This window comes from Ceratosolen solmsi, unplaced genomic scaffold (genome assembly GCF_000503995.2).
Source record: "Ceratosolen solmsi marchali unplaced genomic scaffold, CerSol_1.0 scaffold43, whole genome shotgun sequence".
Taxonomy (NCBI): domain Eukaryota; kingdom Metazoa; phylum Arthropoda; class Insecta; order Hymenoptera; family Agaonidae; genus Ceratosolen; species Ceratosolen solmsi.
The window spans coordinates 4081139-4106799 of NW_011948431.1; the positions used below are offsets into that span (position 1 = coordinate 4081139).

The 25661-nt window shown below is 28.7% G+C and overlaps 5 protein-coding genes across 7 annotated transcripts in view; 2 read left to right on the forward strand and 3 right to left on the reverse strand.

Moving 5' to 3' along the window:
* Window positions 1-7838: 7838 nt before the first annotated feature.
* LOC105364254 (probable ATP-dependent RNA helicase DHX34) lies at window positions 7839-13184 on the forward strand. The gene is made up of 15 exons (XM_011502141.1): window positions 7839-8841; window positions 8924-9090; window positions 9198-9404; window positions 9477-9609; window positions 9700-9848; window positions 9923-10155; window positions 10268-10454; window positions 10545-10739; window positions 10922-11128; window positions 11192-11554; window positions 11718-11893; window positions 11967-12077; window positions 12285-12406; window positions 12476-12734; window positions 12858-13184. The coding sequence occupies exons 1-15, from the start codon at window positions 7839-7841 to the stop codon at window positions 13135-13137; spliced, it is 3792 nt and encodes a 1263-aa protein (XP_011500443.1). The 3' UTR covers window positions 13138-13184.
* A 203-nt stretch (window positions 13185-13387) lies between these two features.
* On the reverse strand, window positions 13388-15074 carry PIG-V (phosphatidylinositol glycan anchor biosynthesis class V). Of its 2 annotated transcripts, none has more exons than XM_011502069.1 (2): window positions 15044-15074; window positions 13388-14958 (listed from the first exon to the last, which is right to left on the reverse strand). In XM_011502069.1, exon 2 carries the CDS (start codon window positions 14927-14929, stop codon window positions 13442-13444), a length of 1488 nt encoding a protein of 495 aa, XP_011500371.1. In that variant the 5' UTR covers window positions 14930-14958; window positions 15044-15074; the 3' UTR covers window positions 13388-13441. The 2 variants fall into 2 exon arrangements, with proteins under 2 accessions (XP_011500371.1, XP_011500370.1); XM_011502068.1 differs by having other exon boundaries at window positions 13388-14968.
* A 1544-nt stretch (window positions 15075-16618) lies between these two features.
* LOC105364193 (pyruvate dehydrogenase E1 component subunit beta, mitochondrial) lies at window positions 16619-17812 on the reverse strand. The gene has a single exon (XM_011502070.1). The coding sequence runs from the start codon at window positions 17765-17767 to the stop codon at window positions 16691-16693; it is 1077 nt and encodes a 358-aa protein (XP_011500372.1). The 5' UTR covers window positions 17768-17812; the 3' UTR covers window positions 16619-16690.
* A 793-nt stretch (window positions 17813-18605) lies between these two features.
* On the forward strand, window positions 18606-22367 carry LOC105364194 (BTB/POZ domain-containing protein 1). The gene is made up of 6 exons (XM_011502072.1): window positions 18606-19022; window positions 20124-20810; window positions 21084-21243; window positions 21324-21481; window positions 21721-21955; window positions 22040-22367. Exons 1-6 carry the CDS (start codon window positions 18757-18759, stop codon window positions 22199-22201), a joined length of 1668 nt encoding a protein of 555 aa, XP_011500374.1. The 5' UTR covers window positions 18606-18756; the 3' UTR covers window positions 22202-22367.
* A 2826-nt stretch (window positions 22368-25193) lies between these two features.
* LOC105364195 (uncharacterized) overlaps window positions 25194-25661 on the reverse strand; it is a 131848-nt gene continuing 131380 nt past the window's right edge. For both annotated transcript variants that reach the window (XM_011502074.1, XM_011502073.1), the window contains exon 5: window positions 25194-25584. In XM_011502074.1, coding sequence (XP_011500376.1) covers window positions 25315-25584 — 270 coding nt within the window. In that variant the 3' untranslated portion in view covers window positions 25194-25314. The remainder of the gene's footprint in view (window positions 25585-25661) is intronic.

The following is a 25661-nucleotide window of genomic DNA, read 5'->3' on the forward strand; positions in this document are numbered from 1 at the left end:
GTTCCCTCTGCCGTCATTTGCTAATCGAAAGACGAAAAATCCTTTCCATGGCAAGATGTAGACCAACAATTGAGAATACGCGGATGAAGGAAGAGCCTATTAACGACGGTCATCGGCAGGTTTTCCAGGTTTCGCAGCACGTGCTACGATCGTCGACGAAAGTGGCGGGCGCATAGGCAAAGCGGCGATCGGCAGTACCGGCACGCTCCCTTTCGCCATATGTTTATTCATGTCTGTATGGATTATAGGCCGTCTAAGAGGCCGACTCGATGACCTCATCACGCACGCGGATCGACCATCTATCCTTCCTTCTTGCGCTCTCTCTCTCTCTCTCTCTCTCTCTCTCTCTCTCTGTATGTCACTAGTACTAGCCATGCGAAAAACGTAGGACCAAAAAGCAAATGCACTCTACCAGAGGCTACCAAGTGGGTGGCTTATTCAGCTTTTCCTTCCTTCATTTCCACAATTGCCTATCTCTTTAGCGTATTCGACGAATTTTTCGAAAGCCAAGAAAACCGATGAAGGTGGGGGAGGGGCGGGGGGACAACAGTTGGAGCTTTGCGCTCATATAGAAATCGGTTGCCCACGTGCTTATCTCTTGCGATCTCTCGACTTAAATTAGTCCGAATTAATTTCTTCGGTGAAAGGCTCTCTCGGTTAAACGAAATTTAAAATTTCATTCACCGAGCTTTATTTCGAGTTTTTACAAATTCAGTAGCACACAAATACGGCCTCTTATATTTCCATTTAACAGTCAATTGGGCTGTGAAGAGCGACCCAATAATTAACTTATCGTGCTAATTTTAGGGAATTTTTTATTTTGTTCCAATTCAGACCCTATTTTTTTCCATATAATTTTTCTTATAGTAAAAGCCAACATATTTTTCAAGAAATCTTACATACATAAGCAATAAAATGACATCATTACATCATCAGGACTTTATATATTTTAAACGTTTTTAATGTTTAATTGAAAACTTATTTTACCTTGCCGAAAAAATATTTTTAATAAAGAATTTGCCTTATAATGGCAGAATATGCCATATACCTTGTAATTATTTCATGTAAAACAGTTTATATTTTTCTTCTAATTTACTGTTTTAAATACTTTATTACTTTTCAAATTCCCAATTTTATGATGTAGTATCATAAATATTTATATGGAGAGTTGAATTTATAAATTCGTAGCATGTAGCTTGGATCGATAAAAAATCGATGAAAACATAAAAAACAATTATGTGATATTAAGGTTTAATTTTTATTTGAATAGACATTCATTATCTCGATAATTTCACGAAACAAAAAAAATAAATAAATAAATAAAAAACATATAAATACATTAATGTATAATTATGTATTGATAAGGTTTATGTAATTATGTTTAGTAATTATGTAAAGATTCTACGTTAACGCTTTTTAATGTGATTTACATGTACGTGATATACATAATACCGTTGTTTTACTTTTAATTGTAAAATGTTAATCTAAAACATCGGAATTTCTATTGCGTATATACATATATATATATAAATTTTAGGAAATTATAATACAATGATATTTATTATACTAGTTAATCATAAAAACAAATGTCAATGTACTCAGAGAAGACATATGTCCATAAATTACACTTCATCGGCTTGAAGAGATTATAATGAAAATATAAGTGTAATTGTATATAATTAATATTAAAAAAATATTACAAAATATATAAATCGTGATGAAATGTCAATCATTGACAATCAATCAAACATGATCAAACAATCATTTGTGCAAATCCTGTTTCAGTATTGTTTTCATGATTATATTATTAAAAACGATTGTCAAATAAATGTATCGGCGTATTTGCGTAGAATAAAGCAACTCACTATAAAATTAATAAGTTAAACAATTTTCTCTGCTTCGATGTACGTTTTATAGACTAATCAAAGCATTCACAGTTTCATAAATTTAAGATTCTTAATGAAAGAATGCAACGAACAAATGAATTTCCTTGTTAATATTACACACGATCTCTTATATTCTAACTGATAATTTATTAGTATTTTCCGCAATATGATCACTTTCTTTGAGTAGTAAACGCATTTAAAAGTAAAACATTCTAATATATAAAGTTTCAATTGATTTTTTAATATTAAATTAATTTAAATGTAATTTTTGAAATTGCTTATTATTTCATATTACATTAAGAATCGCATATTCTTCCAAGTTACTCTTAAAACTAAAATAAAAAAGGAAAAAATCATTATTTCTAAATATGATTGCTATTATTATTTCTATCATTTTTTCATTTCTTCTAAGTTGAAACAGATGCTAAAATATTTTCTAAACAAAAATATGCAATATTATTTATTGAAAATTTCATTCATCAAAATTGTACATACGTTTATGTATTTAAAAAACTAATATGATATTAATTTTGATAGCTAATTTTTGTTAGAAGAATGCAACACATTGACGATTTTATAATTCTTATAGTCTTAATGAACATTAATGCATATATGTTTATGTATTATTAATAATTAAAAACTTGATAAAGTCAGGGATTTGAAAATGGATTATTTTCAATTATAAAAACAAATTTCTCGACATATGCTGATTCATAAGTGAAAATATTTATAACATTTTTAAGATACCGTGTCACTACTCTAAATAAATAGCAATTATGGAAACAGAAATTCATTTGAATTCGATTTCTGTAAGCGCATTCATGTGCATAATAATCATATAGCCAGCACCGTAACTATTGGCTTATCAATTATGAAGCTTTTAAAAATTAACTTGTAATTGATCCGCTTAACAAGCACCGCGAAAAAGGAATATAAAAAAAATGTTGTAATGAAAATCCATCGATCGCTAACGCCAGGAAGAACTAATCAGAATTCCAATCATTTCAAGAACAGACTAGAATCAAGATTTATTATATGCATTTTGCTTTGTGTACCAAATTAATTTTCATATTGAGTTCGTCACATAATGTATTGATCATTATGTTCAATTACTCACTGAACATGCAAGACATTATTACCGAAAGGAAGAAAAACAAAGGAAGACAATTAATTAATGACTTGGTAATCTTACGTATTGTCTTGTGCTCTTGAGATTTAATTTCTAAGCTTATATTTTATCCGTAATGTAAGAGTAAATATTATACATTTCTTTAATAATCGAGTTATCATAGCAAGCATCATTATCGTAATTAGAAAGCACATGTTTAATTTGAATTAATAGGGGCAAGACTGAGTTATAAGATAAAAAGACGAGGCTCGCCAACTAATTGTAGCTCAATCAAACCAAGTACGGAATATGTAAAGAGTTACCATTAAAATGTCATAGAACTGAAATTTAAATATAAATTAAAAAAAAAAGATACATTGCTATTAGAGAATATTTATATAATCGTATATGGTTTAATTAATTTTTTTTATGAATATTATTATTTATATTTGTTACTAAATTGTGGGATATTATGTGGGAGTAAAAGTCGAGGAAACTGACTAATCTTGGCAATTTTGCCATTTCTAAAAACAGTTAAATATGTATTGAAATTCTTAGTAATTCATATCATGAGTTTCATATTTCTATCGCCTAAAATTTCTAAGAACATGCTCGATACTTCTGTACCTCTATACTTGTATTAAACAAATCCAGCATCACATGCAAGTCATAAAAGCTTATCTACATCTTGAAATTGAATCAGAATTCTAATATTTAAATGAAAAAAATCTTATCGTACCAATCGGTTGCTGTAATATCTTACTAAAACATTCTGAATTAATATGTGTATTGGTGGGAGTGGACATTAAAAATCAGTCATTATTAGTCAGTAGATTATTTTATTAACATATAAAATATTTATAATTCCAGAATAAATTGTATTGTATTTTTACATTTTTACATTTTTACATTTTTACATTTTTACATTTTTACATTTTTACATTTTTACATTTTTACTAATTAATTCAGATTATTATGGCTTAATATCTAAATTTATGTTGCTTCATTTATTTTAATTACGAATTTATCTCTACTTGTATAAATTTCTAATTATTTTATATAAATCGACCATATTTCTTAATTTATGGCGCGTTTGCGGTATTTAATTACTATATCTTATCGATGATCGGAACATTATTGTAATATTCGACAAATCTCGGAAGAAATTTAATAAAATAATGTAAAATTTGAATTACCATTTGTTGTACAACGAATTTCATTAAACAATACAGAAATCGAATTACATAATGTAATAAATAATTTTGTATATTTGTTTCAAGATGATATGTCAAAGTCCTTTTTTTAATCCAAATCTACTAAGAAATGTACCACATTTTTAAATATTTGATTAAATAATAGGTAAGGTAGTGGGTGCGTTTTTGCATGTTTATGTAATGTAAAATAATGTTCGTTGAATTTATAATAATGATAATATAGACTTTTTCAACTATAGTGATTACTTCACTTTGAATCTGATTTATTTGAAAAGTAAAACCGTTTGTACATAGATATTAAAATGTTTGCGTTTTTTAAATGACTCAATATTTATTTTATTTAATGTATATGATGTAACATCGCCGATTTCTTAATAGAATTATACTATTTTTCATCATAAAACATCAATATGTGCGCATGAATTCTTTTCACTTTTTACCTAAGCAATGATCAAATAAGCCTTTTATTTCTCAATAATTTATACATTTTGTACATGCTCGAGTAACTTACTAAAGCAACATTAAAATCATAAGAATTTGAAAATCTATAAAATATTAGACAGTAGTACCCATATATCTAATTATAAATAAGGGAATTGAAATTTTATTCATTTATAAATATAAATTATAGCAAAATGTAAAATTAAATTGTAAATTTCTAGAATTATTTATAACGTAAATTTTATATATGTTTTTTTTATACTCATGGGTCGTCGTTGCATCACAGTTGTTGCATTCCATTATAAATAATGTAATCGATCCCTGAAATTCTCAAAAAATAGCACAGATACATTATTATCTCCTTCTATGTCCTTCTAATTGGATGTATCATCATGCATCATCAATGAAAGATAATAGAATTATAAAAAATCTTATTATACTTGTTTCATTATAATTATCATATTACGTTACATTATATAACTCTATGTTGTCACAAATACAATGGAATGAGATTAATTTGCATTTATAATATCTCTTGAATGTGATTAGAGTTTTATGATTTTATTTACGGCAAACTTGCATTTTCCTAGTGAAGGTAATACCGTCAATTTTCTACATTGTTTAGTGTTATATGCGTAGTGGCTTAACGAGGGCGTTTTCCACGACAGTGTCTGTTTTGCCTTATGTTGGGTAAAGGATGCCCAATAAACGTCCTTTTCCTTTTCTATATACTGTTCGTTAATTTGACAATTAAAATAAATTAAAATCTTATGGTATTGGCGATCGTTTATTGGATTGATTGCTTTATTTTTCATGCTGTAAATCTTAGATGAAAATCAATCGCTCAACTTCTTTGTAATTCCCGAGAAATCGTTTATATTCAATTGTCATTATTGATAATGCGATATTTGTTAATTGATTATTATATATATATATATATAATATAATAAAATAATTTTGTTTTATCAGCCTTCTATTTCTATATATAAATAATTTTTTCCATTTCTTATTTTCAAAACTTTTCAACTGTTGTCTTTTGTTTATATATATATATTGTTAATTTTTGAAAAATATTATGATTGAATGATTAATTACGTAATTGTTATTAGTACGTAAAAGTTCTTATAGGTCTTATATAGAGGAACGAGCAGTTGGTTTTACGTGAGTAATGAATGAACTCAATATGCCACTCCCGACCTTATCGAGGACTTGCATGAACTCGTGAAGATCGCTTATAATAGTGTTAGAGAGTGGGGACAGTAAACATATATTTACTTTAATTTTTTCATTTAAAACTCAGTGTATTTTTGTTTTTTATTTTTAATTGTTTTGTATTTATTATGAAATCCAATGAAAGATATTGGCAGTTTATAGTTTTATTAAGCTTGCATTGCTTTTATAATTATAATTCCCTCGGATTGTTCCACCGCCCATTCGTTCTGCAATTCTATTAGTATAATATTTAAGTAACAACGTTAATTTCATAAATGTCAACCATTCTTTTAATTGAAGGCTTAGTCTTAAAAAGTAGGGCATATTATAATTTTATCATTTGTTATACGTTAATGTAATTGCTCTTATACGTACCGTTTTACAAGCTCATGTTAGATATTTTCATTCGATTTAATAAACTCGTTGAAAAAAGTTGCAGAAACTAAAGATCAATCAGATGAACAAATTTTTAATAAAAAATTTCATATCTAAAAACGTGAAAAACATTTGTAAATATATTGTTTTAATAAAGGCTTAATTCAATTATAAAGGATGATAATCAAGATATGCGTTACATTATAGTAAAGAAAGAGGCTGAATCAATATGTAAAAATACGCATACACGGATATAACAACATTATAGTACTTGATGTAATTTTTAATAAATATTTTAAGCGCTTAAAAACTAATGCTTAAAAAACATGCAAATGATATTGAAAAATAATACTGTTGCGTATTTTTTATAAAATATGTTAACAAAATAATTTTCAAAAAAACTTTTTAAATATAATGCAGATACGTTGTATTAGAACGACGACTTGTACTAGCACTACCACCACCACTGTTACTAGTACTACTGTTACGACTGCTACGAATAATAATAACAATAATAATAATAATAATAACAATAATAATAATAATAATAACAATAATAATAATAATAATACAACAACAACAACAACAACAAACAACAACAACAACAACAACCACGACAATGAATAATAATAATAAAATGAGCATCAGTCGATGAGAATGGAATCTTTATTCAAGATCTTAAGATTAAGCCAGTGAACGGAACCGGGTGAAAACAGTAATTATCCCAGTGCTGAGGAAATTAGCGGCTTCTATCTAAATAGCTACAAGTATCTAAGAAAGTCCACCCCCGCTCCTAATATCCTTTCGTTGCGTAGATACGGTTGTTTTGCGTATACAGCGACCTTTCTTTGCACGCATGATTTACCTGCATAATATTTAATCAGGTTCGTTCGCTGCAGGACAGCGAGTGCTTTGCATTGGAAATTGTATTTGCTACAAATTACAATATCTCCAGGAAATGCATATATCAAGGGCATTCCTTACTACTACTAACAATAGATTTTGTAATTTCGCGCGCTTATTCGCTAATCATACTTCAGAAATGTTAATTCGTTATTACAAATTATAAGAGATTTTAGATTTTCGTTTTTCTTGAATTAGTCATTGCTATGTACATTTGAAGAATGGAAAAATAGCAAATTGGGAATGAGAAGTATGAATAAAAAAAAAAAAAGAAGAGCACTCCAAGGAATGTAGGATAGTCGTGGTTTATTTTGTACTTTATTTAGAAAAATTTTAAAACTGTATGATATAATTATTATGAGTCTTTGAAATGTAATTGTTAATTAAATTAGTCGATTTATGATTGATGCTTGTGAAGTTGTATCTTTAATTGAATAAATGAATTGTTTAATTTAAAGTTTAATTTAATTTAAAACATTAAGAAGGCTCTATTTTTTTGAGGTTAGAAAACAGTAATAAAATACTTCTTTTGCATTTAATGTTTTTATTGAAAGTATAAAAGTTATACACAGGAGGATGGTGAAGCAATAAATAATAATAGAACTATAATAATATATTGTTCAATTATATGGTAATGCATTGTAGTATATGCATATTTTAATGTAATCAAATCAAATAAAATCAAGTAAATTGTAAAAAATGAAGAAGCATAAAAGTAAGCAGAAAAAAACTAGTCGTGATAGGAAAGAACGACACTCCAAGAAGGGAAAACATAAGAAACAAAAACATAAACGTCGTTCTAAAGAATCATCGAGTAGCGATGGGGAGCAGTCTATGGCTGTGAAAAAAAAGTATATGCGTAATGATTCTGAAGATAGCATAGAACGAGAAAGAATAAAGGACTCCGATGCTATAGATAATAACAAATATAGGGATGATGTAGAAGAGAATATAATAAAAGATCATAGTAGAGATTTCGATTCATATAGCTATAACAAACAAACAATTGACAATTTAGCCAAAGACAAAGTAATTATGAATAAAAATAATGAAAACAGTTTAACTGAATTTGATAGAAATGCATCTATTAACATTTCTAAACCTGGCCCATCGAAACAAACTGTGGAACATCATTCGAGAAAACATGATAATAGAAAAGATAAAGATGATTCTGAAATTGATATCGATTTAGATTTTACGTATTTAAAGTATAAGCAAAGCTTAAATAAAGCTCTTTCAAGTTATAATTTAGTTCAGGATAATGAGGAGTTTTGGCTTTTTGTTAAAAAGTATGAATTGATGGAAAAGAAAGTCGGAAATACAAATAAAAATGTTACGCACAGTGTAAATTCAATTGGAATACCAGAATCTTATGATAAGTCTTACTGTTTTAATTTTTCCCTCGATTATCGTAGTAGAGAATTATTTACAAATGTTCAAACAACGAAAGAACTGACTACTGAAAGGCTTTATAAATTTAAAGATATTATTACAAGTTACATGGATTTTAAACACAAAGAGGTGTTTGAAAAGTTAAGAAAATTAAGAAGAGAGCAAGCAAACTTACCCGTCGCTCAATATAAGAATGAAATACTATATGCCGTGCACAATGAGAGAGTTGTTATCATTGCCGGGGACACTGGTTGTGGAAAATCAACGCAAGTACCTCAATATCTTTATAGAGGAGGATTTAATAAAATAGGTACAATTATAATTTTATAATTTTTAACATTTTAATAATGTCTATTGTAAAAGAACGTTTAAAACTTGCTCTTTATGTTTAGCATGTACTCAGCCCCGAAGAATAGCTTGTATATCTTTAGCCAAACGAGTTGCCTACGAAACTTTAACAGAAAATAAGAACGAAGTTGGTTATCAAATTAGATTTGAAAAACAAAAAGGTCAAGATACAAGAATAACTTTTATTACGGAAGGACTTCTTTTAAGACAAGTAAGGTTGCCTAGTTGTAAAATATGCTAATAAACTTAATATTGAACAAATTCACACCATAAAGAAGTTGTAAATCCTGCATTAATTAAAACTAATTTAATCATTAGGTCTCTGGAGAAGCAGAACTTTCTCAATATGACGTTATTGTTTTAGATGAGGTTCACGAAAGACACTTACACGGTGACTTTTTACTCGGTATTATGAAGTGTCTCATACATCAAAGAGCCGATTTAAAGTTAGTTTTAATGTCTGCTACAATTAACATTGAATTGTTCAGTAATTATTTTGCTAACGAAGATGTAAAGATAATTCAAGTAAATTAAATTTTATTTATTTTGACATTACAACAATTGCAAGTAATATTACAGAACTTTCTAACTACTTAGGTTCCTGGACGATTGTATCCTATTCAATTACATTATAGACCTGTACTTATTGAAGATAAATATTCCAAGTCTGAGAGATTTAATCCTAGTCCATATATTCAAATTATGCAAATAATTGATAAGGACTATCCACGTAAGAAAATTGTGATGATAATTTAAAAATAAAAAAAAAGAAACACGTCGTTACATTTTTCACAATGTTAGTTCCTTATATTATTTTCAGCTACTGAAAGAGGTGATTTACTCATTTTTTTAAGTGGAATGAGTGAAATCACAGCTGTTGTCGATGCTGCTAAAGAGTACGGTAAAAAAAACAACAATTGGATTGTTTTACCTTTACATAGTACACTTTCTATAGCAGATCAAGATAAAGTATTAATTTAATGTAGCAATTTTTTTGTCGATGTATAAATATCTATTTTACTTATACAATTTTTCTTTATTAGGTGTTTGGTTATACTCCTGATGGTGTGCGTAAGTGCATAGTATCAACAAACATTGCAGAAACATCGATTACTATAGATGGAATACGATTTGTAGTGGATAGTGGAAAAGTAAAGGAAATGAGTTATGATCCTATCTGTAAAATGCAAAAACTTAAAGAATTCTGGATAAGTAAAGCGAGTGCTGAGCAAAGGAAAGGGAGAGCTGGAAGAACTGGACCAGGAGTATGCTATAGGTATTTTTTAACATTTATAAACAATTTTTTCCATAATATTTTTTAATATTAAAGATATTTTTTTCTCAAGATACATTTTACCTCGCATTATTAAAATTAAACATTTTTTTAGACTTTACTCGAGTGACGATTATTCAGCTTTTGAAAAATACTCGACACCCGAGCTACAAAGAGTACCACTCGATTCATCCTTGCTCCAAATGATTGCAATGGGCTTACCAGATCCACGTAAATTTCCTTTTATCGAACCTCCGCCAGCAGAAAGCATTGAAAATTCTATATTATCATTGAAAGAGCATGTATGCTTAAAATTAAACTATTTTTTAAATAACTATATTTATTATTACTTTATTTGCATATTTAAGTAAATTATTTTTAATTAATTTTAGGGCGCTTTAGCAGAAAATGAAAAATTAACAAGCATTGGAAAAACTCTTGCAAGGCTTCCGGTTGATATAACAATTGGAAAAATGCTAATTATGGGTTCTCTGTTCCATCAGGTAGAACCGGTTCTATCGTTAGCTGCTGCCCTTAGCGTACAAAGTCCTTTCACTAATAGAGCTTACAGAGATCTTGATTGTGAAGTAAGTCTCAATTCAATTTATAGTATTTTTTTATAAGCTTGGTATTTGAATGTATATACTATGAGAGTACATAGGCAACATAAGTCAATAATAGATATAAATAGATGTAAATAAATACATTTGTACATTTGCAGAAATATATATATATATATATGATTCACATAAAATATTGTACATTTTAGGCATCGAGAAAGAATTTAGAGTCCGATCATGGAGAGCCAGTAACGTTACTAAATGCGTATAAAGAATGGCTTGAAATAAAGCACACAAATACTGAAGTACGCTCTGGTAGTAGTACTAGTAAAAAGTGGTGTAAAAGGAGAGGATTAGAGGAGCAGAGATTTTATGAGATGACGAAACTACGAACTCAATTTAAGGATTTACTAGAAGTAAGCTTTTATGCAACAATAATTTGCAACATTCTTTTCTAATATATTTTATATTATTTTAAGGATTGTAATTTACTGCATTCATCTGAAATTAATTCTGAAATGACAAGTTCTGAGCGAATTATGAGGTATGGAGAGATGAAACTACTTAGATCTCTAAAAAGATCTTATAAACAAACTGATTCTAAAAAGAGAAAGCAATTAAAATTAGACGATGATAATATACGAATAGAGGATGACAAAGAAGACGAGGAAATTGATATTAAAGATGTGGAATTTAGAATGAAAAATGATTTTTCTCAAGTTAGCAATTTAGTAACAGCTTCAACTGCTTGTAGTTATAAGGATTTGATGATGCTGAAACTTATTTTATGTAGTGGCTTATATCCTCAGTTTGCAATTTCAGATGAATTTAATTATTGCAAGGTAATTTAAATTATTATATTGTGTAATACATACTATATATATATGTATATATATATACATATATTATTAAATATAATAATATTATATATAATATAATATATATATATATATATATATATTATATTATATATAATATTATTATATTTAATAATATATGTATTAGACTGTGAGCGAACAGCTGTTTCATACCAAAGTCAAACCATTTGTTGCGCTACATCCAATGGGCTTTTTTGGAAATCATCCACAAGTGTTACAACTTGAAGAATCTGACATTGTATATATTCCAGGATATAAATCAAAAACTCCCATTAGTGCTAAACATCAGATATTAGCGTATTTGTAAAGTACACGTTTTTATTTTATTTACAAAAAATTATTTGTTTAATACACGTTTTTAAAAACTTTTTAATAGATCGCTATTGGAAACTACAAAACCATATTTAGTAAATACTCTAAGAGTGCCAGCTGCACAAACATTACTACTTTTTTCTCAAGAAATTGATACTAACTTGACATTTACAACGTGAGTATTATAAATTTTAATCTTTACAGTGCAATTTGATTATTAATCAAAAATAAAATATGCCTTAAAATATATATAATATATATATATATATATATATATATATATATATAATTCTTTCCTATTATAACAGTAAAAGTAAATTTCATCATGATTGAGTAATTTTATTTGGTATGATTAATATCTTCTAAAATCTTTAAATTTTAGACTTGTTTGTGACTCATGGATATCCTTGGATTTTCCAACACCTGACAGTGGTGCATTTCTTTTGTTTAAAGTTGCCAAACTGCGACAAAAGTGGGATCAGTTATTAAATTTACAACTTCAATGTAAATAAAAATACAATTACACACACATATGTATACATGTTCATAAGAATAATACAATTTACTTTTTAGATTGTTCATCCGAAGAGAAAAAAAAGGAAGATATTGACAATATTGAATATGAATTGAGTAGGGAGCTTGTCGATTATATGCATACATCACTACCATATACAATAAAAAGATTATTAACGGCAGATTTGAAAAATATATATGTGGGAAAGGAAGAGAACGTCACAATTTTACAACCGAATCCATTTTCAAGTGATTTTAAATGTGAACCGCACGAACGAAAAGGTGGTGTACGTGTTACAAAACAAATTACTTTTAATTGGTAAGGAACGCTTTATTATAACGATAATTGACATTTACTGTCAGTAATTACATCTCTGTATATTTATAATTTTTAACATTTATATATATATATATATATATATATATATATATATATATATAGCCTTGTAGAAAGCGAATGGAGTGATAGAATAGCTTATGAAATGATGGAAACCGAATGGAATTGTCAAATATGTGACTTCAAAGGCACTTATTCAGTGATTGAAAAGTTGCAACATATAAATAGTTGTAAAACAACAAGTGTCACGCAAGACAATGTAAAATCAATGTCGGTAAAATCAAAAAAGAAAAATGCCATTGCTTACGATTGTCCAGAGTGTGAAAAAACATTATATCTTACACCAACCGACGTCTTAAAACATAAGAAACAACATGAGATATAAATTATATAATAATATACTATTTTGTACTATGTAATAAATGTATTAAACTGTAAATATAATAAATAATTAAAGAATGCAGTGTAGTGTGTTATATTTGAATACATAATGAGTAAAATATTATTATTTTAATGTATTAAAATTAAAACGATGAGCGATCTTTTAATTTCAAAAATAAATTACTTTATTTTAAAATAATGTTTTTTTATACATTTACATACAAATGGTTTAATTTTTTTTTTTTTTATCGTGCAACACATAATGTAATTTTAAAGAGTAACAAAAATTAAATCATCCCTTGCAATCCTTACGTCCAAGGTAAAAAATTTGAAAACATAAAGCAACCGACTATAGTATATCCAAGAAAATATCCGAAAATTAGTTTTTCTATACACAAATATTGTTGTTGCGTGAAGAAAAATACTTTCCATTTCGATAATATATTCCTGTGATTTTCGTATTCAATTTCCTTACTGTCGTTCGACAATTTTGGCATTGTTTCCAAGGCGCAATACCAATATAATATGGGACTAGCAGAACATAAAAGTCGCGTACTTACTTGAATATGTACCATAAATATACTGAAAAGTGTTAAAAATAATCCATGCATTACAAAAACAAACATTTCTATTGGATAAACTTGATGATTTTTATCTTTTACCGTTTCACCAGTAAAAAATTCGAGCGTATAAAATTTTGATTTGTGTTCTTTAATGAAGCAAATACTGCACTTCATCATTAAATATAAAATGGGAAAGGCGAGACAAAAATTTGGAATTTGTCGTAACTGATAATATCTTAAAAAGCCAACGTTCCAATACTTTCGTTGCACATAGGAATATGCTATTGGCATTTTAAACAAACACCATGGAAATTCTTGTTTCCCAAGTAACAAGAGATTATTGTTCTGAGCATATTGTTTCACATGCAAGGGAAACGACGAATTGTAATTTAACTTACAAAATTCCGTATAATTATAGATTTGTAAAAAGCAAAATGGTAATAAAGATAAAATTATTACACTAATTATTTGCGAGACGCTTATAAATATATGCCTAAAGTTAAATAATAAAGACTTTTTATTAGAATGATAAAGCTGATTTTCCGATATATAGTTTGGAATAGTATTTGTGAACAAATTTCTTAACCAAGTATAGATTGGAAATCCAATATTGATTAAGCCATTGGATCGTACAAGAGTGGAAAGACCCAATGATATGAAAACACAGGGATTATTGCTTGTACTTTCTAGCATACTATAAAATGTTAAGTACGCAAACATCGATTCCGTGTAAAGAGCAGTAAAAAAAATACTGGCCGGATTTATGCAGAAAAGTATGGCTGCTCTGTAGGCTACATTGGTATTTTTAAAAACTACTTCGGTGAGATCATAAAGAATGAGCGTTGCTTTAACGAAGCATATAAAGTTAATTACAAAACCTATTATCACAATAATATTACTATAGCTAAGAATTAACGAACCTATATTATTAAGCACCACGGTGATATATTTCAGTGATAATGGAAATAATGGGAAAAAAGCAAGTGTATTCTCGTACGTGTATCCATATTTTGCAATGTGTATGTAATATTGTGCGTCCCATCTTGTCAATCCTCCAAGAAGAAATTCAATTGTACCATCTAATAACAAATATTTTTCATTTGGGTCAGATGGTGTTTTGAAAGCATCGGCATAATGATCCGAGCAGATTGCATTAAATACTACTTGCAATAAAAAAACCGAAATCCGAGAATTTATTGCAAACCAATAAACTTTCTGCCTTGCTGTGTACATGTTTTAGATTTCTCATTACAATCGTTTATCTGAAAATTTCTTAAACATTGTTCGTATAAGTAATCTAAATAAATGATGCTTGTAATTTGTGATTTAATAATAAAATATTGGTACCTTTAGGTGAAGTTATCTATCCTAAATATATTATTTTTTTTTTTTTTTTTTATTTTTTTTTATTTTTTAATTAATCCATCTGTAAGAAAATAGATAGTTTATTATTACATACATTGAGTTTCATTAAATTTAATAGGCAGATATAGAAGACAGCACATGTAACAAAATAAAATATATAATTTTATTACTACATTAAATATATATTTAAATTAAATAGAAAAACTCATAAAGTTACTCTATACGACATATATTTCTCAATTAAAATAAAAAAATTAATAAATAAATAGAAGAAAGAAAAAAAAAAAAAAAAAAAAAAAAAAAAAAAAAAAAAAAAAAAAAAAAAAAAGGAATAAAAAAACGAATGGGAAGATCGAGTAAATAATGAAATAAATAAAATTTATTTTAACCAAAATTATTTAGAATTAAATTCAGTTACGATAATATAACACGTATATTGTTATTGATTTAACATTAATTTCTTTTCTAGAAGATTATATATATGAGCTCGTTTTTCATTCAAATTTTATAAATTAAAGTTACGCAAGAGTATGATGACAAAATTAAAATATATAGAAAATTACATATATATAAAATTCAAAGTAAAGCTAAAATAAAACATGAAATTTTTAAAATTTGTAAATTGTTTAATGATGGATCAACATAATTCATTAAGGTAAAACAACAAATTCGAAATATTGACAAATGCTAATTACAACTTTTTATATAAAAATTTATCTTATTTATATTTATTTATAATAAGAATCATCATAATTTTTCACGTAAAATTGAAGATTAAAATTTATGTGTAGAATTTTTAAATTATAGTTTTATCATTATGATGAAATGATTATTATATAAAGTAATTGATAGGCGAACGTATTTACAATATGAAGTTGTATTTAATAATTGTAAATGTCATAATTAAATATTCATAATATACTTTTTATTTTTAATACAAAATATTTTATAATACTATAAATTAATTTTGCTTTAGTTTAACATAGTTCAGTTTTGGATTTGCAGACTTTTCATGATAAACACTATAGTTTCTTTTAGTGTAGAATCTCTAGTCTTTTTTCAATATAAGGCATAATGATAACAATACTGATTTATTTTACAACTAGCTAAACAACAACTGGGCCTTGTATTATTATTGTTGCAATAATTTCAATATTAATACAACATCTTGGCCAAAGAGACTCGATAGCCATTTAATCATGTTTTTTCTATAGATTGAAAAACACAGTGCTTAGTCCAAGGATCTTGATGATCTTAATTCTATAATTTATGCCTCAATATATTATAAATGAATTAGTTTCTAATTTATCACAGTTATGTATTTTCAAGCGTCTGTACTGTTTGGGGTAAATTTTTCAATACAAGCAATCATTTCGTGTACAATTATACTCAATTTTTTCAGAATAAGGAATAGGTACATCAAATACCTGTATATCTTATAACTGGTAAATTATACATTATTCTTGTGACAATTTCTACACCATTGCTACGACTTGATTATTTATTTAGATCTTTTTTATCTAAAGGTCTTTTTAAATGGCAGACTGATTCAAATGCTTAAAATATATCTTAAATTAATATCTTCTACCTAAACACTTCAAAAGTAAATTGGATTCAATTTATCTACCGTTAAATACTGGTACCGCACACTTTTTTGGCAAATTCCACGATGTGTGTTTCTTTTGGCGTACAGTCGTGTTCAATTTTTTCCGAATAAGGCATAGGCACATCGACACCCGTGCATCTTACAGCTGGTGCATCTAATTGAAAGAATACTGGATTTTCCATTATTGTCGCAACAATTTCGGCGCCGACACCACATCTTGGCCATCCAAGTTCAACCGTCATTAATTTATGTGTTTTTTCTATGGATTTGAAGACGGTGTCCCAGTCTAAAGGTCTCAGCGACCTTAAATTAATGACTTCTGCCTCGATACCTTCGCCAGCGAGCATCTCAGCTGCCTTGATGGTATATAAAGTAGCCTGACCGTGACTTATTAAAGTGATGTGTTTACCAGTTTTTTCTATTTTTGCTTTCCCTATGGGAATAGTAAAATTGGCATCCAGCGCTTCATTCGTTAATGGAAATTTCACGTTGTACAATAATTCACTCTCTAAAATAACAACCGGATCTGGATCCCTTACGGCTGCTTTAAGGCTTCCTCTATAATCTTCGCATGTACAAGGTGACATTACTTTCAAACCAGGAACATGCATATACCATGCGGCGAAACATTGAGAATGCTGAGCAGCGAGACCCTTACCGTTGCCATTAGGTCCACGAAAGACAATTGGAACGGAGTAGCGTCCTGCCGACATGTACAGAGACTTGGCCGCGCCATTAACAACTCGATCGATAGCTTGCATCGAGAAATTATAAGTCATAAATTCGCATATAGGCTTCAGTCCTCCTAAAGCGGCTCCAATTGCTATTCCACAAAATCCTGCTTCCGTAATAGGTGTGTCTATAAGTCTTTTGTCCCCGTACTTTTTCCACAGGCCTTTTGTCACTTTATAAGCACCATCGTATTGGGCTACTTCTTCTCCCATAATAAACACTTTTTCATCTTTGGCTAATTCCTCGTCTAAAGCTAAATTCAATGCGTCTCGCACTGTCATTGTCGTTTCTGATCTATATAAGTTTTTTTGATAATGAAAACAGTGCACGAATAATCGAGACTTCAAATATCTTTGAATTGGATGCATGTTAAAATAGAGTTATTGAATTTTTGTTTGATAAAACAGACAATATTTTGTGTATCCATTCAATAAAACAAATGAAATTAATAATAAATGAACTACTACGTGCAATAAATATATTATTTGGCAATTTAACTACATAATTTTATTTCAATAAAAGAAAATTACCACGAGATTATATAAGTTAATATTGCTTATTGTAAGAGAATTTTGTTTACACGAGTTAAACAAACACGAGCCAAACGTCCCGATGATTTGCACGCATTCGTATACGCGGCACGACGAATTGCGCATTAAAATATACTTACATAAGATAATAAAAAAATCAACCCAACGCCACATCATTGATTTATTTCAATACAATTTACAAACGCAATAAAAGCAGTCGATGCACTTTATTCAAAATCGGCTGTATCAATGGCTAAACACCATCAATGCTAAACAACTGCAATGGCTCTTCCTTACCAATCGAGTTTAGACGATAACGAAACATCCAATGCTCAATTAAATATATGCAATTGTTCTCTCGCGATGTATATATCTCGACGAAAAGTATAGTAGTACTCTTCTTAAATACATGAACGAGCTGGTGAAATTTAACGAGTCTCTACGCTTATTTATCGTCAAGCACAATCGTGGAGCTTTCCGATGAAATTTGCACGTACGTAGCGAAGTAGCGAATTGTTTTTCGCTGAAACTGTTAGCTCGATGCGGCACTCTCCTTGGAAATCCTAAGTAACGTTTGTTTTACGTTCATAAAGCCTTTGTGATTATTTTTCCATTACTTTTTTATTTTTTTATTTTTTTTATTTTTATTATTATTATTATCATTATTTTTTTTTTTAACCTAAGCCATTGCGAGGAGACGGAATCAAATGCCCAGCTAAGATAATTAAAAATGCAAAGCAGAAGGTATTTTTGATTTGCGTTACCTCGCTGGATTAAATGTAACGAATACTAGTGATACTTCATACTTCGATTACTTTCCCTTCAAAATGTCATCCGAAGGCCGAACGGCAAGTGAGCCAATTTCTTCAGTATTGTTGTACAACCTAAGATTAAGTATTCATGAGAACGAGGAGGCAGCTCGCGAGGCCGAAGCTGAAAATGCCGAAGCTTTCATTGATTCGCCACAAAATATGCAACCACCAGGTAACATTATGTTAAATCAAGTCAGAAGAGCTCTGACATTTGTATGCGACGAAGAGCAAGCATCTACAAGTGCCCGTAACGATGAACCATCTACCTCCAATTGTGATAAGTAAGTGGCATTACATTTGTACCTCTGTGCCTGGAAAGTTAATATTCATTCGTCAAATATATAACAATGCTAATAATAATTAATGTTAGTCGTACGTTAGTTACACAAATTTAGATTATGTATTTGAAAGTTGCAATGAATTTTTACAAAATATTATTCTCTATTCTTTGTTAATTGGTATTATTATTTAGTATATTTTAGAGAGCGGTTAATAAGTATCTTGGACTGTACTTTAAGAAAATTTAAGAAATTTGGATTAGAAATTTTTATTTAATATTCTACTATTAATACTCATAATACTCTTTGTACTTTCTATTAATATCATGGATATGAATTATAATCGGTCAACCTTGACTTTGCCAAAGTTTTACACAAACAATACAATACAAAAAAAACAAAAACAATAAGAAGAACAATAGAATATGAAGGAATGATTATTTTTCATAAAGAAATTTGTTTAAATTTTTTCCGCTTTTTAGTCAGTTAATCGTAAGCTTGTATAAATAAAATAATCAATTAAGAAATTAAGCATATGGTTAGTTCAGTCGTTTTAAGAAAGACTTTTTAAGAATACCACGATAACAATAATCTACAAATATAACTTTTTTTTCTCATGAAATAATATTAATGATAGTGTGGAATTAAAGGGGCTATGAATAATGTAGTAATAAATTGGTAAAAAAAAGTATCTTGAATTTTAATGTATCGATAGACGGATGAGATAATAGCGATGGTTTATCGTTGGATAATATTGGTTATTGGAACAAAGGTCAAATCGAAATTCCTGTTTCGTCTCTTGCGATAACTGGTATTAAAGATACCAATATTCTAGGTATTTTGCTAAACTATTAATATTTTTTATTTTTATATTTAAATTACATTATTTTACACCTTAATGAAAATGTACTCATAAATTCTCATTATATTTGATTTGAATTATTTTAATAACATAGATTTTTAAAAAGTTAATACTATTCATATTGCCATAGCATAAAAATCTGATAAAAATATTTTAATATAAGCATTGAAAGATTAGCAGGACGTCTACGAGACTGTCAACGAATGTATTTAATGTCAATATTGTTTCGTTTAAATTTACAGTAGGCCACCGAGTAACTCAGCAAATGTTTTAAGACCAGAAGCAAGGGCGCGCACTAGCATTCCATTAGAGAATGGGCAATCGAATTTTCCACCATCATCCGTATACAATTGGCAAGGAACCAAGGCAACTATGCGTGAAAGATTCACATTCCTCTTCAACAATGAAATTCTGTCTGATGTGAAGTTCAGAGTTGGAAGGGGTACACAGCAATGCGTAATTCCAGCTCACAAACTAGTCTTATCTTCTGGCAGTGCTGTATTTGACGCTATGTTCAATGGCACATTAGCGACCTCGTCCAATGAAATCGAAGTACCTGATGTAGAGTCAGAAACATTTTTGGCTATGCTTTTGTTTCTTTATACCGATGAGATATCAATCAATCCGGACACAGTAATGGCAACGTTGTACACAGCAAAAAAATATGCAGTATCTTCACTAGAGAAACACTGCGTCGATTATTTAAAGAGTAATTTAACAACGGACAATGCATGTTTGCTCCTTGCACAGGCTCGATTGTTCGACGAGCCTCAATTGGCTGCTATTTGTCTTGATACGATCGATAAATTTACTACTAATGCATTAAGCGCCGATGGATTCACCGACATTGATATAGATACGTTAATCACTGTGTTGCAACGAGACACATTACGTGTTAGAGAGTCAAAAATCTTTCAAGCCGTTGTCAGGTAAAACTTATTAGCAATCAATAAATTTGTAACACATAATTTTATATTATTTTATTCTATGTCAGTGTATTGTTGCGAAATTCATTAAAAGTACCTATTTGAATTGAGAAAGCTACAAGGATTTATTAAAAAAATGTAAATTTATTGTTTCAAACATATTACAAAAATTATAAAAGGAAGAGACCTTTAACACTTCTTCTACAGGCTTCTACAATCTATTAATTTTATATTTATCATTAATATGTTATTCTATATTTTAAAATATGTTTGTAGGTGGTCAGAAGCCGAGTGCATCAGGCAGCAGCTACCAGTAACATCGGACAACCAGAGGTCTGTTTTAGGCAGAGCTATTTCACTGGTTCGCTTTCCACTGATGTCGATGGAAGAGTTTGCCATTGGTCCAGCACAGTGTGGACTATTAACTGACAGAGAAGTGCTGACCAATGCTTTCGCTATAATTACTTTTACGTAAAGGCTTGATTTAATCTTTCAATATTTGTATACGATTAACAGGTCGTTTCGATATTCTTGTATTTCACATTAAATCCGAAGCCTCAGGTTGGATTTGAAGCTATGCCTCGGTGTCTTATGATGGGTAAAGAGCGAACTGTCTGTCGTTTCCAACAAACTGAAAATCGATGGGGTTACAATGGTACTAGTGATCGAATTCGGTAATGTTTAATTAACAATCTTATTTGCAATTATTTTACAATTTTTATTCTAAATACTGCAATAATTACTAAATGTAACATTATCATTAAATATATTGCAGTACAATATTAATATTTTTATTGTAATAGTTATTCGCATAATATATATATATATATATGTATTTTTTTTTTTTTTTTTTTTTTTTTTTTTTTATTAAACAATTTATTTGTATAATATAGCTAATGATAAATAATTTCAGCTTTAATGTGGATGAGAAAATATTTTTAGTGGGATATGGAGTTTACGGTTGTGTATTTGGGCCAGCAGAATACGATGTTGTAATTGAATTAATTCATACCGCTTCCGGAAAAATAATTGCTAAAAATTCAACCAGCTTTAGTTGCGATGGATCCAATTATACTTATCGTTTGATATTTAAGGAGCCGGTAGAAATTTTACCAAACACTATGTATACAGCTTCTGCTACATTTCAAGTTCGTATATTCCTTCTATAGACCTTCTTTAATTCTTTATTGGAATAATCTGTTGAAAGTTACGTATTATTATGAATATTGCAGGGCCCAGATTCTCATTACGGATCAAAAGGGTTGAGAAGAGTTACGGTGGATTGTGGAGCTAAACATGGAAAAGTGAAGTTTTTGTTTAATTATGAAGCTGGTGAAAATAACGGGACGTCGATCGAAGGAGGACAAATTCCTGAACTCATTTTCTATACATAAACGTTTAACTTCGATTGCAAGCTTATTTCGTTCAAATATTTTTGTGGATTGTCAAACAGTCGAATAGTCGATATGTACCACAAATTGTACATTAATCTTTAATTGTCAAAATGTATACCATAATGTGATATTCCAAATATTATTATAAATTATTAATATAAACTTAGTTAAAAAAAAAATAAATAAATAAAAAAGATAAATAAAAAAAAAAATAAAGGAAAAAAATTTTAAAAAATAAAAAAATAAATAAAACTAACAAGGATTTTAAAATTATGATACTGCATTATGTTTTTTAATGTTCTATATTTTTCTTATAATTTGGTTTATTTTAGAAATCATTAAAGTGCATCGTGGTCACGTTAAACAATAAACTATTTTCTTGACATTTATATACAAAGTTTACATAATAGTACAGAAATGGAAAATAATAATGTAATAAAATGAATAGAATTTTGTACAGGGAATTAATTATTTATATAAGTCGATGATAAAAGTTGATAAAATTGTTATTATACATTTACTCGCATCACTGAGTATAAATAACTATGGACAGATTTATGTTTCCAGAGAGCAAAAATTCAACGAATAAGTTTCACAATCGCTGATTTACAAAATCAAAATTTCATTCATCACGAAAAAATTATCAATTATATTTATTAAATAGATAATAAAAATATAAGAATTATACGAACATAAGGTTAATTAGTTGTTATTTTAATTTTTTTTTTAATGTTTTTTTTTTTTTTTTTTTTTTTTTTTTTTTTGTTTTTTTTTTGTGTAAAGAATGATTTGCTTCGCTTAGCGACTAAAAATTAAGTATTTTATTAGAATAAAAAGATTAACTCAGGAACATAAATTAATTTATCAGGATAAAATTATTTATAAATTAAATATCAGATGCATGCATGTAAAAGAATTATTTCTATACTAAATTTATATATATATATATATATAAGTTACACATATTACATATTGATAATATGTGCTCTGCGTAGAAAATTATAACAAAATATCTTTAATTTATAACTTATAATCTTTCCTGTATTTATTGCTTGCTTAGAAATTAAAAAAAAAAAAAAAAAAAGAAAAAAAAGATGTATAAATGTGATTAAAATATAAGTAAATAGAATGTCTATACCTTTACTTGTCGATGTAGCAAAGCAGAAAAATGGAAAATACAGTAGTCCTCATGCATTTTACATGAGTTCTAAATAATATAAGTAAAGATAATAACAATAATAATGATAATGATAATAATAATGATAATAATAATAATGATAATAATAATAATAGTAATAATAATAGGAAAAGAGTAAAGTGCAAGATAGTTCAAAGGATTACATGTCAAATCAATTCATATTATTTTTTTTCTCTTTTTTTTTATGTTTCGTTAAAGTTCTATAATTATACTCGCTACATTAAATACGTATTGCGGTACATGGATTCTATACTTTCCTTCACTTAATCCGTAGATTAGCAAAAATAAAAAAGTTTCGCGTCTTATGAATATTTATTTGTTTCATTCGAAAATAAAGTTAATTCATTTTGGTGCATGGAGAAATTTTCTCTTCCGCTATTGCAAAAACTATTATCTCCTTAGTATATATTTTTTGTATTTAAAATATAAGACTAGTATTTGAGATTTACAAAATTAGCATATTAAAAACTATATATTAGATTGTCTATACATAGAAAAAAAAAAAAAAAAAAAAAAAAAAAAAAAATGACTTTAAAAGAAATATGTTAAATAATTTGTTTTTAATTTCAATATTGTAAGAACTTGATAAGGACTACGAATTGTGACTACAAGGCATGCATCGAGAGAAATATTCATTTAATGAAGTAAAATGATTTCGTGTATATGCGTGTGCGTTAGTGCGCGCGTGTATAGGTGCGTATCATTTAAATATTTAATTAATTCAAATAAAATTTGGTTATATTTATTAAAAAGTAGCTTATCATTATACATGGATTATTTTGTTAATCAAATACAATCAATTATAAATACATGTATAGCAAGTGAAAAAATGTATTGAACCGTATTGAAACTTCATCTAATAATGGTCTTATTCATAAATAAGAGATGATTATGTTATAATGATGAAACAAAAAGAACATTCAAAGCTTACTTTGTACGAGGTAATAACATTTCTGGTACTCGAGCAAGTTAATAAATTCGTTGAAATGAAACGAATCTTCATCTCTCGGTGTACCATATTTTTACATACGTAAAGCATCGGTAAATGCAACGACGAATTTCCTCCAAGCACCAAAAAGTACACGACGATAAGCGAATAATCTACGCCAATGCGTGGAAAAACTCATTAACATATGCTCTTTCGTTTTCTTAACAATAATCATACAATACAAAAACTTGTCTAAAAATTATTATAAATAAACGCATTTTTTCAATTACGTACAAATGGTAGCAAACACTGGCCGCATACAAAACATAGAGAGAAAAAGTTATATATATATACACACACACACACACACACACACACACACACACACACATATATATATATATATATATATATATATATATACACACATGTGCGTATACATATAAATATACGTATACATATACATATATACGGGTGTGCGTACGCACACACGCCCTCATACACGACACACATGTACGCGCGCGCGTACTCGCACACGTGCGCATATCAATACATCCCATATATGCATGCGCGCATACGTGTGCGCATGCACATACATGTGCGTACGCAAACACACACATTCACAAACATATATATATATATATATATATATATATATATATAATGTATAAATGCATAGATATCGTAAGGCAACGGATACGCCGTATAATAATTATAATAATAAAACAATTTCACTAGATAATGCATTCACGCAAAAAGAAACATCTCCATATCCGTCCATCCTCATTAAAAGAGTTTAAACAAACAAACAAAAAAAAAAAACAAAACAAAAAAAAAAAAAAATAAAAAATAAAAAATATAAAAAAAACATAGTTAATAGACAAAATGAGAGTTCGTGACCCGCGCATTTATTATCGTAATATAATTTAAACGTGAAGTAAGACTGTGGTAATAGCTGCTTGGCATCATTTCGCTCATCTCGTGTCGTCACACCTCCGCGCTGGAGTTTGCCTGATCGCCATATCCGTAGCCACCGCCGATCGGGAAGCGCGAGCGCGCCCTGCTACTCCTCGTCCTCTTGACCTTCATGGCCGCGAACTTCCTCTTCCTCGGCTTAGGCGTCACCTCGCAGCTGCAGCCGGTGCGCACCTTAATGTAGTCGAGGGTCCAGGACGAGGCGCCGCTGCTGCTGCCCGGGAACGCCGGGAACTGGTGCTGCTCTTCCCTGTGGCGATGCCTCCGGTGCTGTTCGCTCTCCTGTAAGAAGGCGAGAGCCTAATTAGTTGGCGGGGAGAGGGACGGGGACGAGAGAGCGGCTATTAACTTAAACTAGC